A 27,665-nucleotide genomic window follows, 5' to 3' on the forward strand; every position below is an offset into this window, starting at 1 on the left:
AGATACTCAACTAGTCTAAAGAAGGACAGTTATATTGCTTTTTTAATCAGGACAACAGTTTTCAGCTGCTGTGCTAACATAATTGCAAAAGGGTTTTCTAATAATCAATTAGCCTTTTAAAATGATAAGCTTGGATTAGCTAACACAACGTGCCATTGGAACACAGGAGTGATGGTTGCTGAYAATGGGCCTCTGTACGCCTATGTAGATATTCCATAAAAAATCTGCCGTTTCCAGCTACAATAGTCATTTACAACATTAACAATGTCTATCTACACTGTATTTCTGATCAATTTTATGTTATTTTAATGGGGAAAAAATGTATTTTTCTTTCAAATACAAGGCCATTTTTAAGTGACCCCAAACTTTTGAACGGTAGTGTATATATATAAATATAATTGTAACTTTTTTTGTATATATATATTTATTTTTCACAATTTTTAAAACTCTTCTGCGATCCCATTTTCATATCAGGCGACCCCACATGGGGTTGTGACCACTAGTTTTGGAACCGCTGCCATATACTCACTCACTCACTCACTCACTCACTCACTCACACACACTACATTGACACGGTCAGCGTGGCGGAGGTGTTGTTGCCTACCCTCAACACCTGGGGCCGGCCCGTCAGGAAGTCCATGATCCAGTTGCAGACGGAGGGGTTATGTCCCAGGATCCCTAGCTTGGTGATGAGCTTGGAGGGGACTATGGTGTTGAACGCTGAGCTGTAGTCTATGAACAGCATTCTCACATAGTTATTTCCCCTCTTGTCCATGTGGGGGAGGGTAGTGTGATGTGAAATTGAGATTAYGTAATCTGTGGATCTGTTGGGGCGTGAATTGGAGTGGGTCTAGGGTGTCTGGGAAGATGGTGTTGATGTGTGTCATGACCAATCTTTCAAAGCACTTCAAAACTACAGATGCGAGTGCTCCAGGGTGATAGTAATTTAGGCAGGTTACCTTGGAGCTCTTGGGAACAGACAATGGTGGTCACCTTGAAACGTTGGGATTACAGACTGGGACAAGGAGAGATTGAAAATGTCCCTGAAGACACTTGTCAGCTGGTCTGTGCATGCTTTGAGAACGCGCCCTGGTATTCTGTCCTTGTGAAATAGCGACTTTCACCCAAGGCACAGTGTTAAATTCCTCGAAGCGAGCATAAAAGGTATTTAGCTCGTTTGGGAGTTCTGCATCGCTGGGAAACTCACGTCTGGGTTTCCCTTTGCAATCTGTTATCGTCTGCAAGGCCTGCCACAAATGACGAGTGTCGGAGCTGGTGTAATAGGAWTCCACCTTCCTCCKATATTGTCCTTTTGCATGTTTGATGTCTCGTCAGAGGTCGTAGCGGGCTTTCTTGTATGCGTCCAGGTCCGTGTCCCGTTCCTTGTAAGTGGTAGCTCTAGCCTTTAGCCCAGCGTGGATATTGCCAATAATCCATGGTTTTTTGTTTGTATACATTCTTAAAGTCACTGTGGGGACGACATCGTCTATGCACATATTATTATTATTAAAAAAAATTTAGGGGGTAGATCAGCTTTAATATTGCAGATAGATTGTGGCTTCCATCAATGTAATTACTGCATAAGTACCAATCCCCCATACATGTTTGGGTATATATATATATATATATATATATATATAATTTATTTTATTTTATATATATATTAAAAAATATATGTTTTCCTTATTTTACCCTAACCGTACCATCCCTACCCTAATTGGAGAAAACTAATGGACAACAATACTTAGGCTTCTACTTCCAGTTTATGCTATATACAAGTCTATGCACTTATTGATGAAGCCCATGATTGATGTGGTAAATACCTCAATGTTATTGGATGAATCCTGGAACATTTCCCAGTCTCTACTAGCAAAACAGTCTTGTAGCCTCGTGTCTGTTTCGTCCGACCACTTCTGTATTGAGTGCATCACTGGTACTTCCTGTTTGAGCTTTCATTTGTAAACAGGAAGTAGGAGAATGGAGTCATGGTCAGATTTGCCGAAAGGAGGACGAGGGAGGGCCTTGTATGCATTTATGTGGGTAGAATAAAAGTGGTCTATAGTTTTAGCGCCCCTAGTGCAGGAGACGTGTTGGTAGAAGTGAGGTAAGACAGTTTTAAGTCTCCCCTCGTTAAAGTCTACGCCCACCAGAAACGCTGCCTTTGGGTGAGCGGTTTCTTGTTTGTTTATGCCCCCCCCACACACACACACACACACACACACACACACACACACACACACACACACACACACACACACACACACACACACACACACACACACACACACACACACACACACACACACACACAGACCTTTGTAAAAGATCACACCCCAGCAGATGGATGCATCACAATTAACATGCAAAGATGATTCCCAACACACAGAGGAAATGAACCACAAGATAAAGATCAAGATGTTATTGATGAACAGCAGCTGGGTGAAAAGGTTAGCAGTCAAGGAGTTAAGACCGTTCCGCCAGAGAGCTTACAAAGAGCACAGAACACTAACAATGTGGATAGAAGCTGCCAATAGGGAGAGGGCTGACATTTAATGTATACACTGTGATGGATATACATTTTGTGTGGTGAGTGTGTGTGTATMATTTTTACAGTGTGTGTTTGTGAGTGTGTCTGTGTGTGTGTTTGAAGGTGCCTGGGTTCAGTGTGGTCAACTCCCCAGTTAAAGCAGCAACATTTACAGCACATCCAGACATGAGAGGAAAGCAGAAAAAAAAAACTAAATACATGACATTTTACTGCTAATGAGGAWAGATACAGGCAAGAGCTATACATTACCAGGGACAGGGGGGAAGAGCTGGAAACTAGCTAAGCAGAACAAAAACATGTCCGGACAAGATGCTGACAGATACAGATTTTCAAGACTAGGAATTTGTATGGACGATGGAGGCTTAGAAGGTGAGAAATAAGCCCACACAGGCTTAACAATGGCTGTAAATTGCTGTTGTTTGTCATTGGGCTCTGCCCAGGGTTACACAGAGGAACAAAAGTGCATCTAGAGGACAGGTTTGGCGGCTGCCTGGGTTCGAACTCTGGTCACCAGCAAGGCTCCCAATGGCGTAGCCTGCTAAACTAAAGGAGCTGGAAGGAACCATTCATCCAGCCTTAGCAGAGTCATGATAGCATGTGCACCAACCCACTAGAACCACTAGACTCGACTCCTCCCAGTAGCAGTCAGTCTGTGGGAACACAGGCTGTATTGATTGACCAGAAGCTCGGAGGATACGGAGGTAGACCTAAGGATCATAGTATGGATCTATTTGGACAGCTACAAGAACAGATGGAAGCATGAGAAATAAGGAGAGAGTTGGGGAGAAGGTTGAGAGGGACAGAATTCTGGTAATAAAGTAGGAAGGAATGGATTACCAGTACAATGTCTGTGATTGACCCTGAGGACCAAGAACATAAAGAGGAAAGGGTTGTATGGATCACAGGTGGCTGGTGACACCTTAACTGGGGAAGACGGGCTCATAGTAATGGCTGGAATGGAATGAATGGAATGGTATCAAACACATGATAGCATTCCATTCACTCCATTCTGGCCATTTTATGAGCCGTCCCCCRCTCACCAGCCTCCTGTGGTATGGATCTAATAGGAGAAACAGAGAGTGTATAGAGAACACTGAGAAAACAGAGAAGCATTGAAGATCAGGAAAGAGCTGAGAGGGACAGAGTTCAGGAAATACAATAAGAAGCATTGGATTATCTAAGGACTTTGTCATCATTGAGGATAGAGCGGTATTGGCAGTGGATCATGACATGGGATCAGTARAACAGGATATATTATTTAGGAAGTGTGAACCAGGATCAGGTATGGATTGAGAGGTTGAGAGGAATACATAGGGAATTCTGCTGAATGCTTGTGTATGGAAAATACATGGAAATCCTGAGCTTCTGGTATGGATTAGGCGGGATGGAATTATATTAGTTGCGTGTGAAGGAACCAATGTGGGATATGCATGTATTCACAGTGGATTGGACCGGATTGACGTGGGATTTAATGTGGATCATGTGATCATGTCGAGAGGGAGAGAGTTGTGAGAGATGGAGACAGAGAGGTCCAGAGAGGTGGGAGAGAGACACACAGGATGATTGAACGATACATACAGTTGAAGTTGGAAGTTTAAAACTCATTTTTCAACCGCTCCACAAATTTCTTGTTAACAAACTATAGTTTTAGAAAGTCGGTTAGGACATCTACTTTGTGCATGAGACAAGTCATTTTTCCAACAATTGTTTACAGACAGATTATTTCACTTATAATTCACTGTATCACAATTCCAGTGGGTCAGAAGTTTACMTACAGTACACTAAGTTGACCGTGCCTTTAAACAGCTTGGAAAATTCCAGAAAATGATGTCATGGCTTTAGAAGCTTCTGATAGGCTAATTGACATCATTTGAGTCAATTGAAGGTGTACCTGTGGATGTATTTCAAGGCCTACCTTCAAACTCAGTGCCTCTTTGCTTGACATCATGGGAAAATCAAAAGAAATCCACAAGTCTGGTTCATCCTTGGGAGCAATTTCCAAATGCTTGAAGGTACCACGTTCATCTGTACAAACAATAGTACGCAAGAATAAACACCATGGGACCACGCAGCCATCATACCGCTCAGGAAGGAGACACATTCTGTCTCCTTGAGATGAACGTACTTTGGTGCGAAAAGTGCAAATCAATCCCAGAACAACAGCAAAGGACCTTGTGAAGATGCTGGAGGAAACGGGTACAAAAGTATCTCTATCCACAGTAAAACAAGTCCTATATCGACATAACCTGAAAGGCCGCTCATCAAGGAAGAAGCACTGCTCCAAACCCGCCATAAAAAGCCAGACTATGGTTTGCAACTGCACATGAAGAAATTTCCTCTGGTCTGATGAAACAAAAATAAAACTGTTTGGCCATAATGACCATCGTTTATGTTTGGAGGAAAAAGGGGGAGGCTTGCAAGCCAAAGAACACCATCCCAACCGTCAAGCACGGGCATGGCATCATCATGTTGTGGGGTGCTTTGCTGCAGGAGGGACTGGTGCACTTCACAAAATAGATGGCATCAATGTGGATATATTGAAGCAACATCTCAAGACATCAGTCAGGAAGTTAAGCTTGGTCGCAAATGGGTCTTCCAAATGGACAATGACCCAAAGCATACTTCCAAAGTTGTGGTAAAATGGCTTAAGGACAACAAAGTCAAGGTATTGGAGTGGCCATCACAAACCTCAATCCTATAGAAAATTTGTGAAAAGCGTGGCGAGCAAGGAGGCCTACAAACCTGACTCAGTTACACCAGCTCTGTCTGGAGGAAAGGGCCAAAATTCACCAATTTATTGTGGGAGCTTGTGGAAGGCTACCAAAACGTTTTGACCCAAGTTAAACAATTTAAAGGCAATCCTACCAAATACTAATTGATTGTATGTCAACTTCTGCCCCACTGGGAATGTGATGAACTAAATAAAAGTTGAAATAAATCATTCTCTCTACTATTATTCTGACATTTCACATTCTTAAAATAAAGTGGTGATCCTAACTGACCTAAAACAGGGAATATTTACAAGGATTAAATGTCAGGAATTGTGAAAAACTGAGTTTAAATATATTTGACTAAGGTGTATGTAAACTTGCGACTTCAACTGTATATTCTGAATGCAGTTGAATGATAAGGACCTAAGGATTGAGTATGCCAGCAGTCTGTAGTTATGCATGGAATCAAGAGTGGATAATTCTGTACCAAGCCTGGGTTTGACCTCTGACCTTTACAGTGATTCTCATCCCAGGGGTAGACACAGTTCTGAATGCCGTTACACACCAGGGTGTTGTTGATGCACATGTTACTGTGACAGAAGAAGGCATCCGCCTCGCATGGAGCTGCAATGACAGGAGACAGAACAACAATTAACAAGGACACACATATCCCAACCTGGGTATAATTGCATGCTGGGTAATAATAGGCCTGTCACTCTCTCTCCCTTCCCCTCCCCCTTATCTCGTGTTCATCATTCTGTCTCTCTGCCTGTTCTGGGTGTCAGAATATGCAAAGTGTGCGTACGGAGTGTTCAGTCATGAGTGTTCTGTTTTAGGTTTTTACCTATTCAGCCAGATAGTATCTATGTCCCTTCATAGTTGGTTGGCAGTTGGTGTACCAGCCTGTTTAGATGGAGTTAAACAGAGGTTGGGAATGCAGCTCTAAGTGAGTATCAGCTGAGTAAAGAGTGGTGTATTTGGTGTACCTGTGCTTTTAGGAATCAATTGATTACAGTGCTCAACAACTGTGGGACAGAGGCTCTCCATTTTTGTGATCATTATGTATTAGATGGTTTCCATCTACAGGATCTGCTTTGTTCAAATAGTCAAGGATGAATGTTMTTTTTAATGAAAGGAGTGTACTCTATAGCACCCCAAGTAGCCTTTTACCGTGTATGATCTTACACAAAATCAATGGCATCAGCAATAGAGCAAAAATTATCCACAACATGAATCAATATCAGAGCCCCCCCCCGCAGTTTTATCATTGCACTGTGATAAAAAAAAAATGTGGCATCGGTGTGCTATAGGACCATGCGGAGAGCTTGTCTCAAAGAGGTCAGGTAGGCTGTTTCCCGGTTTCAACCAGCTAGATTTAGGACTGCTTGGACACCACAGGTTGTGTGGAGGGGAAGCTTCTGAAAGGCTGGTGTATAGGACCAGCACGGGAGAGATGAACAGAGGCAGCTGCTGTCTGTGTGTGTTTRGCTTTTTCTCAGAGTTGTAAAAGCAAGCAGAGCAGAAACTGGCTACTCTTTAGTTGACTGATAGCTAGTTAGCTAGMTAGTAACTACCACAGCCAGTTCAGCTAGCTAGAGTCTAGCTAGCTATCTGTCAGGTAGCAGTATCAAACAGCTGCTGTGTGTATGGAAATGTTTTGTAGCCTTTGTTTTGTCCCGTTTCAACAGAAGTACATTTGATGATGTACCATTAGCTAGAGCTAGCCAAAAGTTGGCTAACAATAGCGAGCTAGCTAGCTCACTAACTTGAGCTATTATTTTTGCCTCAATCACACTAGACCGGAATTAAATGATGGAACCAGCTGCCAAATGATTGAAGACCAATATTCTGATGTTCTTTTCAGCGCAATGTGAATTTTATCAGTCAGTATAGCAATGTAATCCTATTGATCTGTCAGTTTCCCTAGCTAATTCCCTACTTTTCACACTGACTCGGTATAAACAGCTCTACAGGCTTCACTGTCATGGTGCACAGTCAGTACACAACACTGTGCTCATCAYGTCTCAGCAGGATCAGATGGTGACAGGTTTCCCTGCATGGTCAGACAGCCAGGGAAGACCAGTCTACGGCACTCAGGTATTTTTTTGCAGTATATAATAACAATCAGTGAAYGGATACAAAGTTCCATCTTGAGTTGATGGGTAGACCTTCAGTAGCTACAGTCTGGGATCTGGGAATAATGGTAATTTCAATTATTGAACCATTGGTTCTATTCTTGGGTAATATAATGTATACATGTACATCAAGTTCATTCTTTGTAATGCGTCATCTGAGCAGGGTCAGATGATGACAGGTCTCATCAGGGTCAGGCAGCCAGGGAAGACCAGTCTGTGACGGCACAGAGGTGAACTTTTGCAGATACAAACAACACTTTGTTCTCTCTGTGCAGCAAACACTGGATAAGCAAGAAGCTTCAAAGATTGAAACTACTTTAAGGCAGTCTGAAAAACCTCTAAAGTTGATTTCCAAACTGTATCAAGGGTTGATAGAGGCTTTTCCCAATGACATAAAACATGTCAAACGGAAACGTGAGGAAGACCTGGGAGGCACTATTGATGATGATGAATGGGTACAGATTTKTTWAAATGCCCAGTCATGTTCATATAATCTGACATAAATGACTGCAGTTTAAGACCATCCATAGAACGTTCTATATGCCAGTGAAACTGATTATCATGCACTCAGAAACTAAATTCTTCTGCTGGAGGTGTAAAACACAAAAGGGGACATATTTGCATATGTTATGGTCTTGTGAATGCTGTCTGAATTCTGGCAAAGAGTATGTTATTTTATCTCAGCATGTCTAAAGATTGTTCCTTCTCCCTAATTTTGTTTGCTTGGAAATGTTTATACTGGAGACTGTTCTCAGAAGAATCTGTGTAACCTAGCATTTATAGCGGCTAAGAAATGCAGGTTGGTTATCCTCCCACAGTGGATGGCAGAAATGTCAAGTTATGTATCACTAGATTTGATTTACAAAATTAAGGGTACAAAATTACAAAATTAAGGGTATACTGTGCAACTTTCATAAAGTCTGGATGCCTTATATGGAATACTGTTTGACAAAGGAGTCTGTCTTGAAAACATGTCTACATCCGTGAGGATACCTATTTAGGCAATCCCTAGCTGCTGGGCTGCTCAGTCCTGGCCCCGGGGGTCTGCTGTACTGTTGATTGTCACTCTGGCCTTGGCCTAACACACCTGAAACCAATAAGGAATCTTTCACTCAGATCCTAAAGCTGAGTGGGGTGTGTTGTGTTTGGGGCTCTGCAGGGCCATGGACCCCTAGGGGCAGAACGGGGTGACCCAGGTAAGTTGTGTGCAAAAAGAGGTCTACAGTACTATTAGGCCTATGATGTGAATTATATGGAGAATGTGCTATTTCTGTGTGCTAATGTGTGTTGTATGTGTGTTTTTATTAAAGTTTTTTGTTTTCCAAAAGATGAGATGGAATTTGTTTTGTGGAGAGGGTTGAGTTATTGACTAGACTGGTGGGGCTCGGGCTTGCAGGCGGCTCGGGCTTGCAGGCGGCTCGGGCTGGCCTGGTGGTCTGGCTGAAATGTGACATAGAGGATGTCATAATAAAGACAAACAAAAGTTACGTCTTTGTAYTTTATTTRTTGTTCATGTGTTAGGCTATTGGTTGAAGGTGCAACACAATAATGATTATTGAATTATCATTGATCTATTATTATTGATCAGTCTTATCAATCACTTAAACATATTCCATAATGATATCTTAACTAGCTTGATGACTGTGGGCATTCTTGCTTACTTTTTGTTGTTCTAAACAGAGGCAGCTAGAAGGGCCCTGGGTCATATTAAAATGGCAGGACCCCCAGACCTCCTGCCAAGTTATGCCCCCCCCCACTTCTAAAATCAAAGTTGCGCCCCTGGTATAGTATTATGATGCTACAGATTTGGGTGAATTTGGAGGCGCATTACTCAGCCCTGAACCCATCTGCTCTTCATAAATTTTCATCTTTCCTCCTCTTCTGAAATGTGATGAGACAAGGCAGTGCATAGTAATCTCTCTGGGAGTGTTCCTTTTAAAGCTATCTATCTAACTACACGGGTAAGGAAACACCTGGAGAGAAAACCTTGACATCCTGGATGTCAGACTAACACATGTTGTAATCATCCAGGCCTGAATCCTTAAGGGCCAGAGATACTGTATGCATACATAACTTAACTTGAATGTTCACACGAATTATGTATGCATCGATGCCAATACGGAGATATGCACAAAGTTAAAAGAGGCAAGTGTGTGTGACTGTGTGCTGATACTGGCAGGGAATGAACGGTGTGCGTGTGTGTATGTCTATCCATTAGTGCTTGTGTACGAGCAAGTGTGACACATAGCTGTATCCGTGACAACAGGCGGTGACAGAGATCATAAAAGTGAGAGATGTGAGGAGAAGAGAGAGAGCGACAGAGAGCGAAAGAGAGAGAGATGTTTGGAGAGCGACAGAGCCATCGAGGCAGAAGGAAGTGAGTTATCCAATTATAGAGTCTCAGGTAATGTGTTAGCAGCCTCATCACCACACCGGTAATTAAACAAGCAAGGTGACTTTCAGAGACAGGAGACACCTCCCCTCTTAATCACACCAATGCACTGGCCTACCGTGGCCTCCACAGTGTAATGAACAGACCTACTGACTAATCAAACGACTTCACCAAGCCAAGACAGTTTCCTCCATTCAATCAGATGTAATTCAATGGGATTTAATACATCTTTATTGCACCCTAACAGTAATCTGTTTCTAGTGGTATAGTTTAAACTGAACATTCAATATTCACTGCACTGACTCAGAACAGAGGGTAGTGATGTAAGGGTTACAGCTGACTCCTGATAAGTGCACATTGGATAAGAACCAACTATTAAAATGCAGTAAAGTCCACCACATATACATTATGTTCAATTACTCTAGATATGCACATTCTGGTTTAGTGCATCATGAATTCATATCAGTCCTAGCCCCAAGTCATGCCATTCATCAGGAGTGGAGCATGAAGACTGGTAGAAGCAGCACTTGACACTACATCCTCCCTGTCTACTGTTGAAACTCATTAGAATGTGGGATGGGTGAACATAATGGATGGCTGTGTTTAAACATTGATTATTTACTGGCTGTGGATGGGGAAGTGGTCACGCACACACACGCGCGCACACACACACACGCTCACACACACACACAAAATAATGCGTTGCGTTGGGCATTAAAACAGGCTGCTGTCTGATACAGAGGGGCTCAAGGTTGGGCAGAATTACCTGAATGATGGACGACTGTTTTCATCTCTGCACTGATCCCAGGGGAATAATAACAGCTCAAATTAGAATAAATGATCTCCTCTCACGCTCTCTCTTTCTCAGTCTCCCTCTACGTCTCTCCCTCTCTTCCCCTCTCTCTCTCTCTCTCTCTCTCTCTCTCTCTCAATTAAATTCAATTTAAAGGGCTTTATTGGCATGGGAAACATATATTTACATTGCCAAAGCAAGTGAAATACATAATAAACAAAAGTTAAATAAACCATAAAAAGTGAACAGTAAACATTACACTCACAAAGGTTTCAAAGGAATAGAGACATTTCAAATGTCATATTATGGCTATGCACAGTGTTGTAACGATGTGTAAATAGTTAAACTACAAAAGGGAAAATAAATCAACATAAATATATGTTGTATTTACAATGATGTTTGTTCTTCACTGGTTGCCCTTTTCTTGTGGAAACAGGTCACAAATATTCCTACTGTGATGGCACACTGTGGTATTTCACCCAATAGATATGGGATTTTATCAAAATTGGATTTGTTTTCTAATAATTTGTGGGTCTTTGTAATCTGARGGAAATATGGTGGTCATACATTTGGCAGGAGGTTAGGAAGTGCAGCTCAGTTTCCACCTCATTTTGTGGGCAGGATGCACATAGCCTGTCTTCTCTTGAGAGCCAGGTCTGCCTACAGCGGCCTCTYTCCCCTATTCCCCTACGCTCCCACCAGTACATCCCTAAAAGCGTCCCCAYCGGGCCTCTCCAATCCTAACCTTAACCATTCGGGCCCAAATGCAGGACTGTCCGTAGGTCAGTGTCTGGGGCTTACTTCAGCCTTCTCTTCCTGAACACAATGCCAGTTCTCCCCACCAGGGGGAGGTGCTGTCCCTCACCATCCCAACGACACTCAGTAGCCTACCACTGCTCCACAGGGCCACAGCTGACTTTATGAATAGGTGGATCCAAACTAATCTGCAGCCAAATTAATTCCCAGACATTTTGTAATAAAAAAGTGCCCCTTTCCCCACCCAGGAGCCTTCCCCCCACTGCCCCATGCATAAATTAAATAATAATAAAGTGGCCTGATGAAATACACTAGACATCCAACTGAAAGCTCGGAAGTCCTCTAACTCAGTCTGCTGCAGAGGAGCACTTTATATAAACTTCAAAACCATAGGTCTAATTGCAATAAAACAACATATTTTTGATGGAAGCTTGGTTCAGAGAGGGAGATGAGAATCGAGAGGTTTTACTCAGCCCMAAATCTTTCCACAAAAATAAGCCCACGAAGTGAGGGATTTTTGTATGGATTTCAATGAGAATGTCGAATTTGCTAATTTGGTATGTGAGGCTTAGTTGATCAAWTATAMGTTTCGTAATGGTTAGGCTGTTACGAATGCACTGATATAAGTGGACGCACGTGGCATTTCGGCAACTTCGAAAATGAAATTACTTTATATTGGAGTTGAGATAGATAGACAGAGGACTCATCATGGCTATAACCCGTTTTAGCATGTACATTGCCATTRAGGGCGTYCACCATTTTAAAGTAGTCATCTGGGTGGGGATTCCTATAAGTTGGGAGCAATCAGCCAATGAAAAATAAGAAAATGTACTACTTTAAAATGTCAATGCTGTCACAAACGCTATAGGGAAAGGGAGATATCTAGTCAGTTGTACAACTGAATGCATCTCCCTCATTTAACCCAACCCCTCTGAATCAGAGAGGTGCGTAGGTCTGCCTTAATCGACATCTTCGGCGCCCGGGGAACAGTGGGTTAACTGCCTTGCTCAGGGGCAGAATTACAGATTTTTACCTTGTCAGCTCAGGGATTCGATCCAACAACATTTCTGTTATTGGCCCAACGCTCCTACCCACCAAGCTACCTGCCAGGCTAGCCTACCTGCCAGGTTACCTATAATGGCACAGATACAAAGATAAGTCCTCTATCTCTATGGCAGGTTGTTCACATGCGTATCTGCCCTCTCATTGGCTAGACTGGTCCCATATGATCTTGCCTCCTCCCGCCTGCCTTCCATCTTTGAGAACTTCCATTGTTAGAGCGGTCACTTGACTATCCTGTCAATATAATAGACAATGGGTGTATTCGAGCAGATKWCTTTTGTCAAGTGGGGGACCATTGTGTGTTGCATTCTGGGGATAAAACTTGCGTCTACAGGTCGACTGCATGAACTTGACAAAAATCATGCAGTTGACTACATGATTCTGCAGTTGCTCTCCACCAGCTTCATCCTGCAGCCATCACCTGCATTGTGGGAGACTCTATTGTCAACCAATCATTAGGGTATTTTTGTTTGACCCACGCGAACCTGACCAAAGACATGACTGAAACAGGAACTAATTTGCTGCAATTCATGTGTAGCCTACAGTGAATAGATAAATGTGATATTTTAGGCACTCTTACTAATTAGTTGTATAATGTACACACATACAGTAGGATTTCAATTTGTGAGTGTGATATYKGTGTTGGAGACATGTYTATTTCGACATTATAAAGAAAACCTTTTATAAACAATRRCAACACTGCCATGTTGATCTGAGCCTTACTGTWGGRAAACCACATTAGTGTCTATGTCTTGAGAAGCAGAAGGAGAAAAACGATGTCTATAGATGCTGGGTGACTAAACAGATGTTGTCTGGGGAAATCAAACAAGGAGAAGTATATACAGTATATATATATATAGGTTTATAGGCTAAGCCAACAGTATAAGCTTTGACAGCCAATATGTAATCAGATGAAACCAAATAAGAATGATCCTACAGTATATGCATATGTTTTCCAATAAACACCAGATCAGCTATATAGTGGCTTTAAGCATACAAAATATGGATTCAACTGTACCCGGTCACAAATCAACCAAAGATTGATGTACTGTATGTCGATAGGTTTATATACCTTGCAAAAAAGGAAAGTAATCAATGTATAAACAATCACTGTATGTGGATGACCCATATGTCTACATACATATGCTGTCTCATAAACGCCAGATCTCAGACATCTCAATGTCTGTTTGAATGCAGAGAATGGCATGTGAAGAGAAGCCACTGAGGATGTAGATCTATACGTCCCAGGGGACTCTAGGAATTGACGAGGCATGAAGAGGCTGACAGCTCTGCTGTCGCTCACACACATCTCCCACCCTGGGTATAATTGCATGCTGGGTAATAACAGGAATGTCTCTCTCTCTCTCCCCCCTCTCTCTCTTGTTCATCATTCTGTCTCTCTGCCTGTTCTGGGTGTCAGAATATGCAAAGTGTGCGTACGGAGTGTTCAGTCATGAGTGTTCTGTTTTAGGTTTTTACCTATTCAGCCAGATAGTATTTATGGCCCTTCATAGTTGGTTGGCAGTTGGTGTACCAGCCTGTTTAGATGGAATTAAACAGAGGTTGGGAATGCAGCTCTAAGAGAGTATCCGCTGAGTAGATTTGGTGTACCTGCATATCGCCTGGTGGTACCTGCTTGTTTAAATGGTATTGATGATTTTGGACGTGATTTTGCTCTGCAGTTCTGAATGCAGCTCTGGCTCAGGGTATTGCTAGGCATTGGTTGATTGACTTAGGCAGCAGTGTTGCCGGGGTAACGGCACATCCTGGCTTCATTCAGTAGATACGCTTCACAAAGAGGAAACTGACTCGCACACAAACAACTGCACTGCCTATTCATTAAACACACACACACACGGACACACACACGCACTCACAAACACATGCAAACCAATCTAACACTTTTGTAACTGATGCAGATCTGTGTGTGTGTATTTAAAGAGAGCGAAAGAGAGAGAGCGAAAGAGAGAGAGAGAGAGCGAGAGGGAGAAAGAGAGAGAGAGAGAGCGAGAGGGAGAGAAAGAGAGAGAGAGCCTTAAAAGGAGAGTTCAGTGCCTTTCATTCACACTGAGCTGAGCCACTGAGTCATCCTCCATTCTATCCCCCCTATCATCCTCAGCAGGAGTACAATGGCCTCACTGTGAAAACCTCTCTCCCCTGTCAATTTAAACTACTCAATCAATGGGAGATGGGTGTCTGTGTTTCTCTCTCTGTAGTGTGTATATCCAGGGATGAAAGTAGATGTCCTTTTTTCATGGTACGGGGAACCTCCTATGTGTGCACGCACAAAATGGGCCTAGTCATAGAATTACAAATACAATCCCTATACATTTAATAGAATCTCTTTGGGCCTAGAAGTCATTTAACTTAACTAAAATGTATTACGYTTTAATGTGGCATAAACACAACCAGTCATGATGTTTTAATCTGATTGTCAAACAATCAAAGGCTCATGTAGGCTACTCAGGTACGTTCGATTACTCACAAATGAATTCCAGCAGCAAAACAATGCTCTATGCAGCCGCCATTTGATAMATGGAAATAAATATTTGTTAAGACCACCAAAAAATGTAATGATATTCGGCGACTGTCATTATGCCTGCACTAGCCTGAATTGATGCGTCTTCAGCTGTCTGCGTGCGTCAGTCTCGGCTAGTCATCTCTGCCTTGAAAATATGTCCGTGTTCTCCTTGAACCATACCGCATTTTGGAGCGTAGCCTTTACCACCCGTTTTCAAGTCCATTCACCCATTTGTCATGCTGCTGACATGCGGTCATGATAAATAATGGAGTAATAGCCTACAGTTTCCTTGACATTTGGTTGAATTATTGAGATAGGCTCATGTTTTACCAGTACGGCGTACCCTCACTATTTATTTTTGCCGGGACGCCTTACCGGACCGTATTGGTTTACTTTCACACATCTATCTCTCCTTTCTGTGCTTGTGTTCTGTCTGTGTGCATGTGTGTGAGCTATGATAGCTCTCAAACAGAATTGAGAGGGGATGTGAATACTATGGTTTCTGGGGAAAAAGCACATTTTGAGATCCAGTGAGTACTCACTTTGTCTCTCTCTCTCTCTTTTGCTCTCCTCCCTCTCCCCTACTCATTCTCTCCCCCTCACACTGCCTCTCTATCGCTCCAAGATAGTTCAGTTACTGTAATACATCATTCCAAGGAAGAATCTCAGCTGCATGCGAATGGTGTGAATGACATGCCATCACTACCACATTCATATAGACAGAGTCAGACAGTCTGTCTAAGGTACTGTAGCGTTTCCCTTATGAATGGATCATGAACAGGGTGAGAAGACTTAGTCAGTCACTAGATGTCCACATTACAAAGGACAGCATTGGTGAGCAAGCATGTAAGCCCATAAGCTACCCACTGGGCACAAACCGGTTGAATCAATGTTGTATCAACTTCATTTGAAAATCTACGTGGAAATGTGACCGTACTATATCACTCATACATCCTCAATGATGCTATTTAGACCTAGTGTATATAGCATTTGTAATGTCATCAACAGCTTTTGTTTCAATTCAACCCAGAATTCAACTAAAAATAGACAATACAATAGGCTGAGGGTTTCAAGCTCTGGTTGATTTCAAATGTAATGATATTTAGTGATACTGAATTGTGTTCGGTTGTCAATGCAACCAAATATCAACATTTTAAAGATATTTATCTTCTGCTTGGATAGTTCCATCTGTGCCACGGACTTACTCTGGCTATAATTCCAGTTTGTCTACAAATTAATAATTGATATGTTGGATTCACATCCCAAAAATCTAAGTTAAAGAATAGGACTAAATCAAATCCAACTGTATTTAAAGTTTGATTTGATTTAGTCTTATTCTTTAACTTAGACTTTTGGTTGAGATGGAGACATGAATCCAACATATTATTAACAATTATTAATTTGTAGACAAACTGGAATTAAAGCCAGAGTAAGTCCATTTCACAGAYGGAACAATCCAAGCAGAAGATTCATCTCCTTCAAATGTTGATATTTGGTTGCATTGACAATTAAATATCACTTTTTAAATACAATAAATAGCCTATTCATTTGTCACACGTTAACAAATAATATGTTGGATTCACGTTTCTAACTCAACCAAAAATCTAAGTTAAAGAATGGGATTAAGCCAGTGATGATCAGATAATTGGCTCWGATCCAAGCAGTACATCTCCTTTAAATGTTGATATATGGTTGCATTGTCAACCAAACACAATTCAATATTACTTTTGTAATACAGTAAATACAGTCAATCTTACAAACTAATGTAACATTCACCCTTAAAATGAATAACACTTTGAGGTTACTGTAACTATACTGTACATTTCTTATCATGTAATCCTACAACATGTGCATGTTCAAGATAGCATGCATAGGTTGTTGCAGTGGAGATTCTATTTTATTTCCCCTTTATTTAACCAGGTAGGCCAGTTGAGGGGGAGATCTTCACAATTGCTTTAATAATCTGCACAGAATCTCAAACGGCATTGATCACTTACACCATGTACTTTTAATGTAATCTCAACTTCATTCCAAGTCACTTGGTTCCGCTATTTCGATGAAGCACAGGGATAACATATTCATCTGTTATATAAAAAAACAAATATCTGACATTGTATTACCATTTGAACTTTGCTGTGATTTGAAATGGTTGAAAGTGAAGTGACAGGCATTTGGGTGACAACTAAACCAAAGATCTGACATTGTATTTCCATTGGAATTTGGTTGTGCTGGTTTAAAGTGGTTTAAAGTGTAGTGATAACACACTAGAAATTCAACTAACTTTTGGCTGCTTTTTTGTGTGAATGAATATAGGTTGTAATCTCATTGATCAACGTTTCAACCAAATATTACCCAATTATCCATGTTGAAATGACGTGGTGTGCCCATTTGGTATTGTCCTAAGGGTACAGGTTAGGATCGATCGTTAAAATAAGATTAATCCTTGTACGTCTTTTCATTCAAGAATGGCCAGATAATGAAGATCCTACCTCTGATACTTCGTCCATCCCCTTTTAACACTGCAGTATAACAGCCCTGTGGCGATACACTTCCTAATGGAACGTTCCCTCTCCAGTCACGAGGAGCTGTTTAAACGCTCATAAAAGTAAATGAGATCCTTAGACTGCCCCTCTGCCCACAGCGGTTTAGCCCAAGCCCATTCTCTCTCTCTCTCTCAATGGACAAGGCCATAAACGCGCTGATGAATCGACCACGCCCGTATTTCTTTAATAGCAGCCACTAAAGATAGACTACGGCTGGGTTGTTTTTATTTTCTGTTTAACGCTGCAGACATAGGGTTAGGGGGTCCAGTATAAGAGGTGGGGGTGGGGGACATTAATGTACCCGATCTGTACCCTCCCCCATCCCAATGTTCCAGTAAATGTCTTTACTGCATGGCTTCTTGAAGAGGATATTACTGTATGTGTGCGTGTGTGTCTGTGTGTGTGTGTGTGCGCATGTGCACAAGCACATTTGTGTGTGAACGCATATGCATATACTATCAACAGTCCCTTACGTTCTTGGAAGGTGGTGAAGAGWATCCTGAAGCGGCTCCGGCGGCTGCCCTGGTCGGCCCACATCCTGATCACCCCCGTGGTGGACACCAGCATCACGTCGTTGGCCACCGTAGAGCAGAACTTGTTCTTCAGGTCCTCTACGGACGCACTGCCRTCGTACACCGCCACAAAGTTACGCTTACACTCATTACTGTTCTGCATCTCATAGTCCAGGAAACGCAGGTAGATCTGGGGTGGAGCGGACGTGGAGGAGAGTGAGGAGAGAGAGACAAGGGAAACGGGAGGGATTTGACAAGGAGAGGTGGGATAAAAATAGAATATAGGACAAATGGAGAAAGAAAAATAGCAAAGGAGTTTGACAAAGATAGACAGAGGATGAGGGATAGAGATGTCATGAGAAAGGGAGAAGGAGAAATGAGGAGGGGGGAGAAAGAAGTGTTTAGTCATTTCTCCAGGCTGTATGTGTGTCACTGTCAGTCGTCACATCATCATTCAGTCACTGATATAGCAGTAAGCCTTGTAATGGAACTGCCTGAATAAGGTCACAGTCATTGCATTTACTTCAATCAAACCATGATAAACTTCCTCAAACCCACTGAGAGGAGCTCTTAGGTTTTCCCATCCGTGTCTGTGGCTCTCGTAGATCAAACATGTGTCTTTACAAAACCTACAGTTATCCAGTGGTGTAAAGTATTTAAGTAAAATACTTTAAAGTACTACTTAAGTAGTTTTTTGGGTTGTCTGTACTTTACTTTACTATTTATATTTTTGACAACTTTTACTTTTACCTCACTACATTCACAACATTCATAAAGAAAATAATATACTTTTTCCCTGACACCCGAAAGTACTGTTTACATTTCGTATGCTTAAGCATGACAGGAAAATKGTCAAATTCACACACTTATCAAGAGAACATCCCTGATCATCCCTACTGCCTCTGATCTGGCGGACTCACTAAACACACATGCTTCTTTCGTAAATTATGTCTGAGTGTGCCCCTGGCTATCTGTAATTAATMAAAAATRCAAGAAAGTGKTTCCGTCTGGTTTGTTTAAGTAATGTGAACTAATTTATACTTTTACTTTTGTTACTTAAGTATATTTAAAACCAAATACTTTTAGACTTTTACTCAAGTAGTGTTTTACTGAGTGACTTTCACTTTTATTGAGTCATTTTCTATTAAGGTATCTTTACTTTTACTCAAGTATGACAATTGGGTACTTTTTCTACCACCGCAGTCTTCACACTCAGCACTACTGAGAGACCAGAGAAGTTGTAGATGAATCATTCAACGGTTCACTCACTAGGCTACATACAGTATGATTGTAAGGCATGTCAACACATCACAGTCTTCCTGTCTGTCTTTGCCGGATTGACTACAGACATTTGTGATGACCCTTATCACACAAATAACAATGGAATAAAGCAAAAAATACACTTGTTACCTTCTCACATCACAGCCAGCCAGACCGTTGAAATATTAACCATATTGTGATAATGAGGATCCTGTCTCACAGAATGATCATAGGGCACAGAGTCTTCCCTACGCGTATGACCTAACTAGGAAAAAAAACTCCAAAAACTCTAGTTATGGACTATCACTAAGGCCCCAGAGTTGTTCCTGGTTAGGKCTTGTGATCAGTGAAAACTCAGGCCCCTAGTTATAACCGCAACTTCCACTTCCACATAACAGCCTGACCAATCTCAGTTAGTCTGAATCCCTATCTATAAATATGAACCACATATTTCATAATGACCCTTTTCCACAGCAGCTCTTCACTGTGRGGTTAACACTTCCTGACACCTCCAGCATCAGAGCCTGCCATTCGTTCATCARACTGAGATTGGCCAATCACAGCTGCCGTTCTGGCCCGCTGCGCATAACGCCTACCATCATTAGCGTTAATGAGCTGCCGACTCAGGACGCGTGGCGGGGAAAGGTAACGCTTTAACTGACAAACGGCACAGAAGCACAAAACTAATGGAGCCTACAGTGTCAGCTCAGCTTCAACCAACAGATAAGTGGAATAGATAGGGAGAGGAAAAATCTCTCTCTCTCTGTCTCTCTCTCGCTCTCTCTGTCTCTCTCTGTCTCTCTCTCTGTCTCTCTCTGTCTCTCTCATGCCATTAGGAATTAATACAACGAAAGTAAATTTATGACCAATTTGCTTCTTTGATGTGGAAATGGACTACATATTTTCATGCCTTTTGAGTGTGTGTGTGTTTATGTGTGTTTATGTGTGTGTAAGAGAGAAAAAGAGAGACCGACCGAGAGAAAGAGAAAGAAACTCACCTCTCTCTCTCTCTCTCTCTCTCTCTCTCTCGCTCTCTCTCTCGCTCTCTCATATCATGCCATTAGGAGTTAAAACAACGAATGTCAGTTTATGACCAATTAAAAGATGTGACCATTCAAATAAAGTCATCCCACACAACATTAGTCAGCTAATTCCAAAGCGCCTCCCTGTTCACATGTTACTTTGAGCTAGTAATCAGATCGGCRTCGTAACCGACTTCAGTGGGTMAATTGTTTGTTTGTATWTCAGTATTGTTTGTTTTTATATCGCAAMTCGCAACACTATTATGGCTCTAGCCAGAAGTTTTGCTCCTCTTGCGTTTCTGATTTATTCTACAATTCAAACATGGAGATGATCCCAAACTCCCGTTCCACCTACACCGAAAGACGTGGATGGAAATCTTCGCTTTCATATTGTGAACTTTTGCCATGGACAACTTTACCCACACCTGATATCACCTTTCCTAYGGGAACAGCTGAGCCGCTCGGTAAAGGTACACAGGAAACACTACAGCGCCCCTGAGACCGGTGTTAACTCCAACAATCTACTTGTTACCTTCAGCCTGCTACTCTGTGTCGATGTACACCCCTGTCCTGGCCCAAACACCACAAAGCAAGCTAAAAAACKATTCCCAAACTGTGGTAAGATCGTAAGGAAGAATTCAAAAGCGGGGGCTTGTGACATTTGTGATTTGTTCGTTCACATAACGTGTGGAGCTATCAATCCCTTGTCATATGATGAAGCTATAGTCTCAAAGTAACATTTTGCTTCTTTGCAATGTATGCTGTTTAAATGTATGCTGTTTAAATGTATGCTGTTTAAATGTATGCTGTTTAAAGGTATGCTGTTTAAATGTATGCTGTTCAAATGTATGCTGTTTAAATGCAATGCCAAACATTGGGATGCTGAACACAAGCAGGGATGATGAGTGCAATCTAGATGAGATAGTCGATGTATCAGCAGTGGGCACAGAAAATGACATGTTTGACTGTTTCAATCGGAGAGGACTTCATTTTATCTATGTGAACACACGGAGCCTGCTGCCGAAATTAGAGGAATTAAAACTCATTGCTTCTAACACAGGGGCTGCAGTAGTTGCTGTGACTGTGACATGGCTCGATGGGTCAATTGAGGACGAYGAGGTTGAGCTACCGGGTTATAGCATTCATAGAATTGACCCGAAACCAAAACGGTGTGTTTTTACAAGGAATAATGTGCATTTTAACMCTCGTTCAGATCTGAAAATGGATGGTCTTGAGGTTGAATGGGTAGATATACTTCTTCCTAAATGTCATCCTATACTTGTTGGTGTGAGCTATAGGCCTCCTAAGCAGAATYATTTCTATGATTTACTTGAATCGAATTGCTATGATCACAATGTATTGGCTGATAAAGGATGAATTCTGCTTGGTRATTTTAATACAAATGTGCAGTTACCACCCAAGAAAAGTACACTAGTAAATTCCCTGTATAATTTTWATCAGTTATTTGGACTAAAACAACTGATTGTTGAGCCAACCCGGGTRTGTATTGACAGTAAATCAACTTTGGATTTAATTATTGTATCAGATCAAGAGAACGTMTGTCAGTCAGGAGTCTTAAATATTGGTTTTAGTGATCATATGGTAACCTAATGTACCCGTAAGACATCCAAAATGCTACTAGAGGCAGGTAATAAATACATGAAGGTCTATGAAACAATACTCAAAAGAACGTTTTGTAGAAGTACTTGGAATTTTGGATTGGTCTCATGTACTAAACCGTGATGATGTTGATCAARCTTGTTATATTTTTAAAGATCTGTTTCTGTCTGCACTCGACTCTCTGGCTCCGATGAAACAAATTTSAATCAAACAGCGGTCAGGGAAATGGATCACTTCCGAGATCTTAAGGAAAAGGGATCGCTCCCTGGCCAGATTCAGAAGGACAAATCTACAACAAGATGATGATGTATTAACTGTAGAAACCAGGCWAGATACAAAATGGATAAGGCCAAATCCCAACATTATATAGACGCTGTTAATGACAACTTACATCAGCCTCGTAAACTGTGGAAWGTTTTAAWGGACACTGGCTCAAAATCTCCCCATAAGGTAAAATCCTGTAKTATTGGCCTGGATATTGATTATGTTTTATATTATGAYCAGGCAAAGGTTGCAAATTATTTTGCCACATTTTTTACCACTATAGCCTCATCTCTGGTTAAGAAGTTACCCACCTGCTCTGGACACTATGGCCAGTCTTTCATTAACAACTTTTACCATAGCACAGGTATCACAAATTATTTGTTTGAAATGTGCACGGTAACAGAGGACAAMGTTTCCAATCTACTATGCTTAATGAGCACAAACAAAGCAACTGGGATKGATAACCTTCCTGCAAGATTCATAAAGGAGAGTGCTTGTGTCACTGCTAAAATGATATTGTAAACCTTTCTATTAGTAGTGGTACATTTCCCAAGGATCTCAAAACAGCCCGGGTGGTTCCACTCCACAAGAAGAGCAGAAAAAAAAATGTAGGAAACTACAGGCTTGTGTCAATCCTCASCACATAATCCAAATTTGTTTAGATATTAGTTTTTAATCAACTTGAGGGATACATTCTTGAGCACAAACTTCTTTATGAACTACAATCTGGCTTTAGAACAGCTCATTCCACTGATACTTGCCTTGTCCACCTTTTTGACCACATTAAGCAGGGAAGTGAGAAGGGGAACTATACAGGTATGGTCATGTTAGACTTGCAGAAAGCTTTTGACACTGTGGACCATGRTATTCTCCTGATGAAACGGAAATGCATGGGTCTAAATTATGTAGCAGTGAATTGGTTTAGGTCTTATCTGACCAAAAGAACACAAGTATGTAAAGTTGGTGATGTTCWGTCAGAGGCCAAATAAATATCCTGTGGAGTACCTCAGGGATCCATTTTAGGGCCTCTCTTATTTCTTACATACGTTAATGATATGCCAGATACAGTAAAGTGTAAACTCTTGCTTTATGCGGAGGATTCAGCCATACTGGTATCAAGGAAGGATACAGTTTACATAGAGGAGACCCTGAGTAAGGAATTGCATTTTGATAGAGGTTGGTTGTTTGTGTCACGGCCGTCRAATGAAGTGKACCAAAGTGCAGCGTGGTGAGCGTACATATTCCTTTTATTAAGAAAATGACACCGACTTGGTTCTTGGCGGAGGCACCGGATACACTGGGCCGTGGAGGCGCACTGGAGGTCTCGAGCGCAGAGCTGGCACAACCCGTTCTGGCTGGATGCCCACTTCCACCCGGCAAATGCGGGATGCTGGCACAGAGCACACCGGCCTGTGAATGCTCACTCGAGACACCGTGCGCATCACCCCATAACACGGTGCCTGACCAGTCACATGCTCCTCACGGTAAGCACGGGGAGTTGGCTCAGGTCTCCAACCTGACTCAGCCAATTACCCCGTGTGCCCCCCCCCAAATTTTTTTTTTTATTGGGGTTGCCTCTCGGGCTTCCTTGCTAGCCGTGTTCCCTCGTAACGATGCCGTTCCGCCTTTGCTGCCTCCAGCTCCTCCTTGGGACAGCGATATTCCCCAKCTTGCCTCCAGGGTCCTTWACCGTCCAGGATTTCCTCCCAAGTCCATTAGTCCCCCTTACCACGCTGCTTGGTCCTTTTTGTGGTGGGAAGTTCTGTCACGGCCGTCGAATGAAGTGGACCAAAGTGCAGCGTACATATTCCTTTTATTAAGAAAATGACGCCGACAAAAACAATAAACAATACAAAACCAACCATGAAGCTTAGGGGCTATGTGCCACAAACAAAGTTAACTTCCCACACTGAAAGGAGGGAAAAGGGCTACCTAAGTATGGTTCCCAATCAGAGACAACGATAGACAGCTGTCCCTGATTGAGAACCATACCCGGCCAAAACATAGAAATACAAAATCATAGAAAACAAAAACATAGAATACCCACCCCAACTGAATCGATTTTGTTTGGAACAAAATGTAGATTGCTTAGGGCTGACAAGATAACGGTAAACTGTGCAGGCAAGGAGATTGAATCTAAAACAAGKGTATCTTATCGTGGTGTGTCCCTAGATCAATCCCTTTCTGGAAACCTGCTAAAATACTTTCTAAAATGGCGAACAAATAGAAATGTTGATATCGTAACACTAAATATTTTAACATTAAAGTTAAGAAACTGCTTGTCTCAACCTTGATTCAGTGTCATGTTGATTATGCTGCTCTGCTTGGTATAGTGGGCTATCAAAAAAGCTGAAAATGAGAATGCAGGTCATGCAAAATAATGTTATCAGGTACATGCTTAATGTCCCCCCTAGGACCCACATAGGGGTACAGGAGTTCCAGGAGGTGGGCTTGTTGCCTTTGGATTCCAGAGTGGACCAACTTAAACTTAAGTTTATGTGTTTGACAAGATGTGTTTGACATCTTAAACGATCGTGCCCCAGGTTACATGAAAACCCACATTGATATGGTCTATAACCAATACAGTCACAACACCAGAGCTAGTGTTATGTCTTTCCATACAGGCATTTGTCTATGGAATAGCCTTCCCTTGGAGTAAAAAGTAGAAATTGCTTTAAAAAGCAGGCAAAGGTTTTAATTTGGACAATGTTGTGATGTCTAAGTAAGAGAAACCACTCCACTGCCCCTTGTGCCCCTACTGCTGGTCAGGTGTATTTATTTGAAGGATCGGTATGATGTGCAATTAATAGTGAAATGTGAAATGAATATGGTTGATTTTTAAGGTTAGGGAGAAGTGCAGTGAGTAGTGMCACTTTTTAGGATGTCAATATAAATGAATGTATTTATGGTTGTTTGTAATTTTGTCTTGTCTTTTAATCATTATATGTGTTATTGTTTTTACCATCGAGCACCACTTTGGAAACAAGTGTTTTAATTAATACTTTCAAGTGATATCCTCTGGGTCCACATTGTACATTTTGTTGTATATGTCTGTTACCCAAAATAAATTCAATTCAATATCATATTTCTACTAAGCACCACAGCTTGGGGTTTGTCCTTCAGACCTTCAAAACTAAAGACAGTCCACTGAGAATCCTATTGTGCAGCTCTCCAGGTATAAACCATTCATCTGGTAGTCCTAAATGGTCTGGGCGTTTACCTGCCATTAAAGAACAGGACATATGATCATACATGAGCTACGACAGCTCCAATCCATCCCACTCTGCAGGGCTGAGATACGGAGACCTAACGCATAGGCTTTATCAGGAGCCTGGCATTGCCTAGCATCTGGGTAGGAAGGTATAAGACAATGAATATGCCTGGTGTTTTCTTCCACTTGTGCCTTCAACAAGGAGAGATTTAGTGGGTATTGATGGATGTGGCCGGCCCAATCTCTTTCCCTCTCTGTATCACTCTCTCTCTCCTTTTCCCTTTTTCTCCCTCTCTAATACAGATTAATAAAAATGAGTTTTTTGCATCGTGCCGTCCAAGCCTAGCTCTCCTAACTAGTCAATGATTGTGAATTATTAGTCGCTGGATTACATCATGAAGCCTAATGAAGGCCATGGATCAGGCAGATACAATCACAGTGCGGTGTCGTGCGGGAATCGCCTTCCTAGTGAAAACAGGCCAGAGGAACCAAAGCATCCAATAATGACACAGCATCTATCACTGACTAGAACAGCGAAAGATCAAAAGAAGATTTGACTCAGCCAAAATGAGTCTGAAAACCAACTGTTTTATAGAATGACAATATTTATCTTTCTGCCATTATTTCGATGGGATGATGCAAAGCAATCGGGTAAGAAAACAAACACCAAGGTATTACAGAAATACCCACAGATGAAGCAAAGAGAAGTGCTGTCTTGGTGCAAAACACCAATCCTTGAGGGCTGCAGTGTAAACATGTTTTTTTTTAAATATTTATTTCCCAGCAGGAAGGGAGGAGCTGAGAGACGTCACTTTGATGAAGTGAAGGCAAACAAGAGAAGCCGGACTGCAAACTCAGGTAAGGAGAGGAAGAGAGATTATGTCTATTTATTTAGCCTTTTGTACTTTAATCATTTGCATATCGTTACAACACTGTATTTATACATAATACGACATTTGTAATGTCTTTATTCTTTTGGAACTTCTGTGAGTGTAATGTTTACTGTTCATTTTTATTGTTTATTTGACTTTTGTATATTATCTACTTCACTTGCTTTGGCAATGTGAACATATGTTTCCCATGCCAATAAAGCCCCTTGAATTGAAATATAATTGAATTGAGAGAGAGAGAGAGAGAGAGAGAGAGCGGGACAGATAGATAGAGACAGAGACAGAGCAGAGAAAAAGAGAGAGAGAGAGCGAGAGGAAGAAAGCATACAATCTGAGTAAATGTATCATAGTGACTACTTTAAATATAGCAAAGGCTAAATCCTGTCTTGAAATAACCAGCTTCTTTTCAATCATGTAGCCAAGTGATCCGTAGAATTACTGAAAGGGCGATGTGATCAAGTTAGGACCACGAAGTCCTTCTATAGTTTGTCTGTTATTGTGTTGCATATATGTGACTCGTTTCAGCAAACTAGGTGTATGTCGGAAGTCACGACTTCACAGGAGAGATATTTGAACGTTTATTTCTATTTTCTATCAAAATGCATTTATTGGCAGAAATGCCTTCTGGAAGGCACTTTCATTTGCCTTAATAACAAACTTGTATGCCATCTGTAAATACAAATAMAGTTGTTAAACTACGAGCCTAGTGGGTTTAACCACAGAAAAAGMCAGGAACCTTCCCGCTAGCCATGATTGGCTGAGGTAATGAATGGGCTGGACATGCCGACAGATGAGTTTTGGATTGGTCTGCCATGTAGCATCTTCTGTCTATAAAATGACCTTCTCGTTATGTGTAGATAATCCTTTCTACTGCAGTTTTTTCGAAAGACATAACGTTAGCCACGGAGAACTGCAAATGTGTTGCTAATGCTCTAAATAACATTGCTGCCATGAATTTATCAGGCGATATCGACAAAGGTCAGTGGGAAGAAGTTGTGTCAGACTACTTTCAGGAGGACGATCGTACCATCTCTCTCTGAAAATGAATCAGACGATGAGGAAATCCCTGATTTAAGTAAAAGCATTTTCATTGAAGAAGACATTGTAGAGTCTTCTGATGATAGTGAGGGAGAAGAAACGGTGATCAACAGTGTTGTTGTCACGGAAGAAGTTGACTGAGTTTTGAAATCAGTGGAATGTCTGGTAGAAGCAGAGTATGATAAGGATATGAACACAATTCTGCCGTTTGATTGCAAATGCAGAGGGAGTCGAAAAGAGAACACAGATGGCTGTTGTATGAAACACCTGTCTCCGGATTACATCTTCAAATTAAGAGAAACCATGGCATCCGTGACAGAGAGGGAGAAATATCTGATGATTCTTATGGCATTGCACATGGTCAGTGTGAAGATAGATAGATAGATA

At 41.6% G+C, this 27,665-nt stretch overlaps 1 protein-coding gene across 3 annotated transcripts in view; it reads right to left on the reverse strand.

Annotated features, from left to right (window-relative positions):
- neto1l (neuropilin (NRP) and tolloid (TLL)-like 1, like) overlaps window positions 1-27,665 on the reverse strand; it is a 182,939-nt gene that overhangs the window by 17,664 nt on the left and 137,610 nt on the right. For 2 of the 3 annotated variants that reach the window (XM_024000231.2, XM_024000230.2), the window contains exons 7-8: window positions 17,935-18,163; window positions 5,770-5,883 (exon numbers count right to left, since the gene is read on the reverse strand). In XM_024000231.2, the coding sequence (XP_023855999.1) occupies window positions 5,770-5,883; window positions 17,935-18,163 (343 nt within the window). The remainder of the gene's footprint in view (window positions 1-5,769; window positions 5,884-17,934; window positions 18,164-27,665) is intronic. The other variant, XM_024000232.2, reaches the window with a different exon arrangement.

The sequence above is a fragment of the Salvelinus sp. IW2-2015 genome, linkage group LG14, assembly GCF_002910315.2.
Source record: "Salvelinus sp. IW2-2015 linkage group LG14, ASM291031v2, whole genome shotgun sequence".
NCBI classification, from domain to species: domain Eukaryota; kingdom Metazoa; phylum Chordata; class Actinopteri; order Salmoniformes; family Salmonidae; genus Salvelinus; species Salvelinus sp. IW2-2015.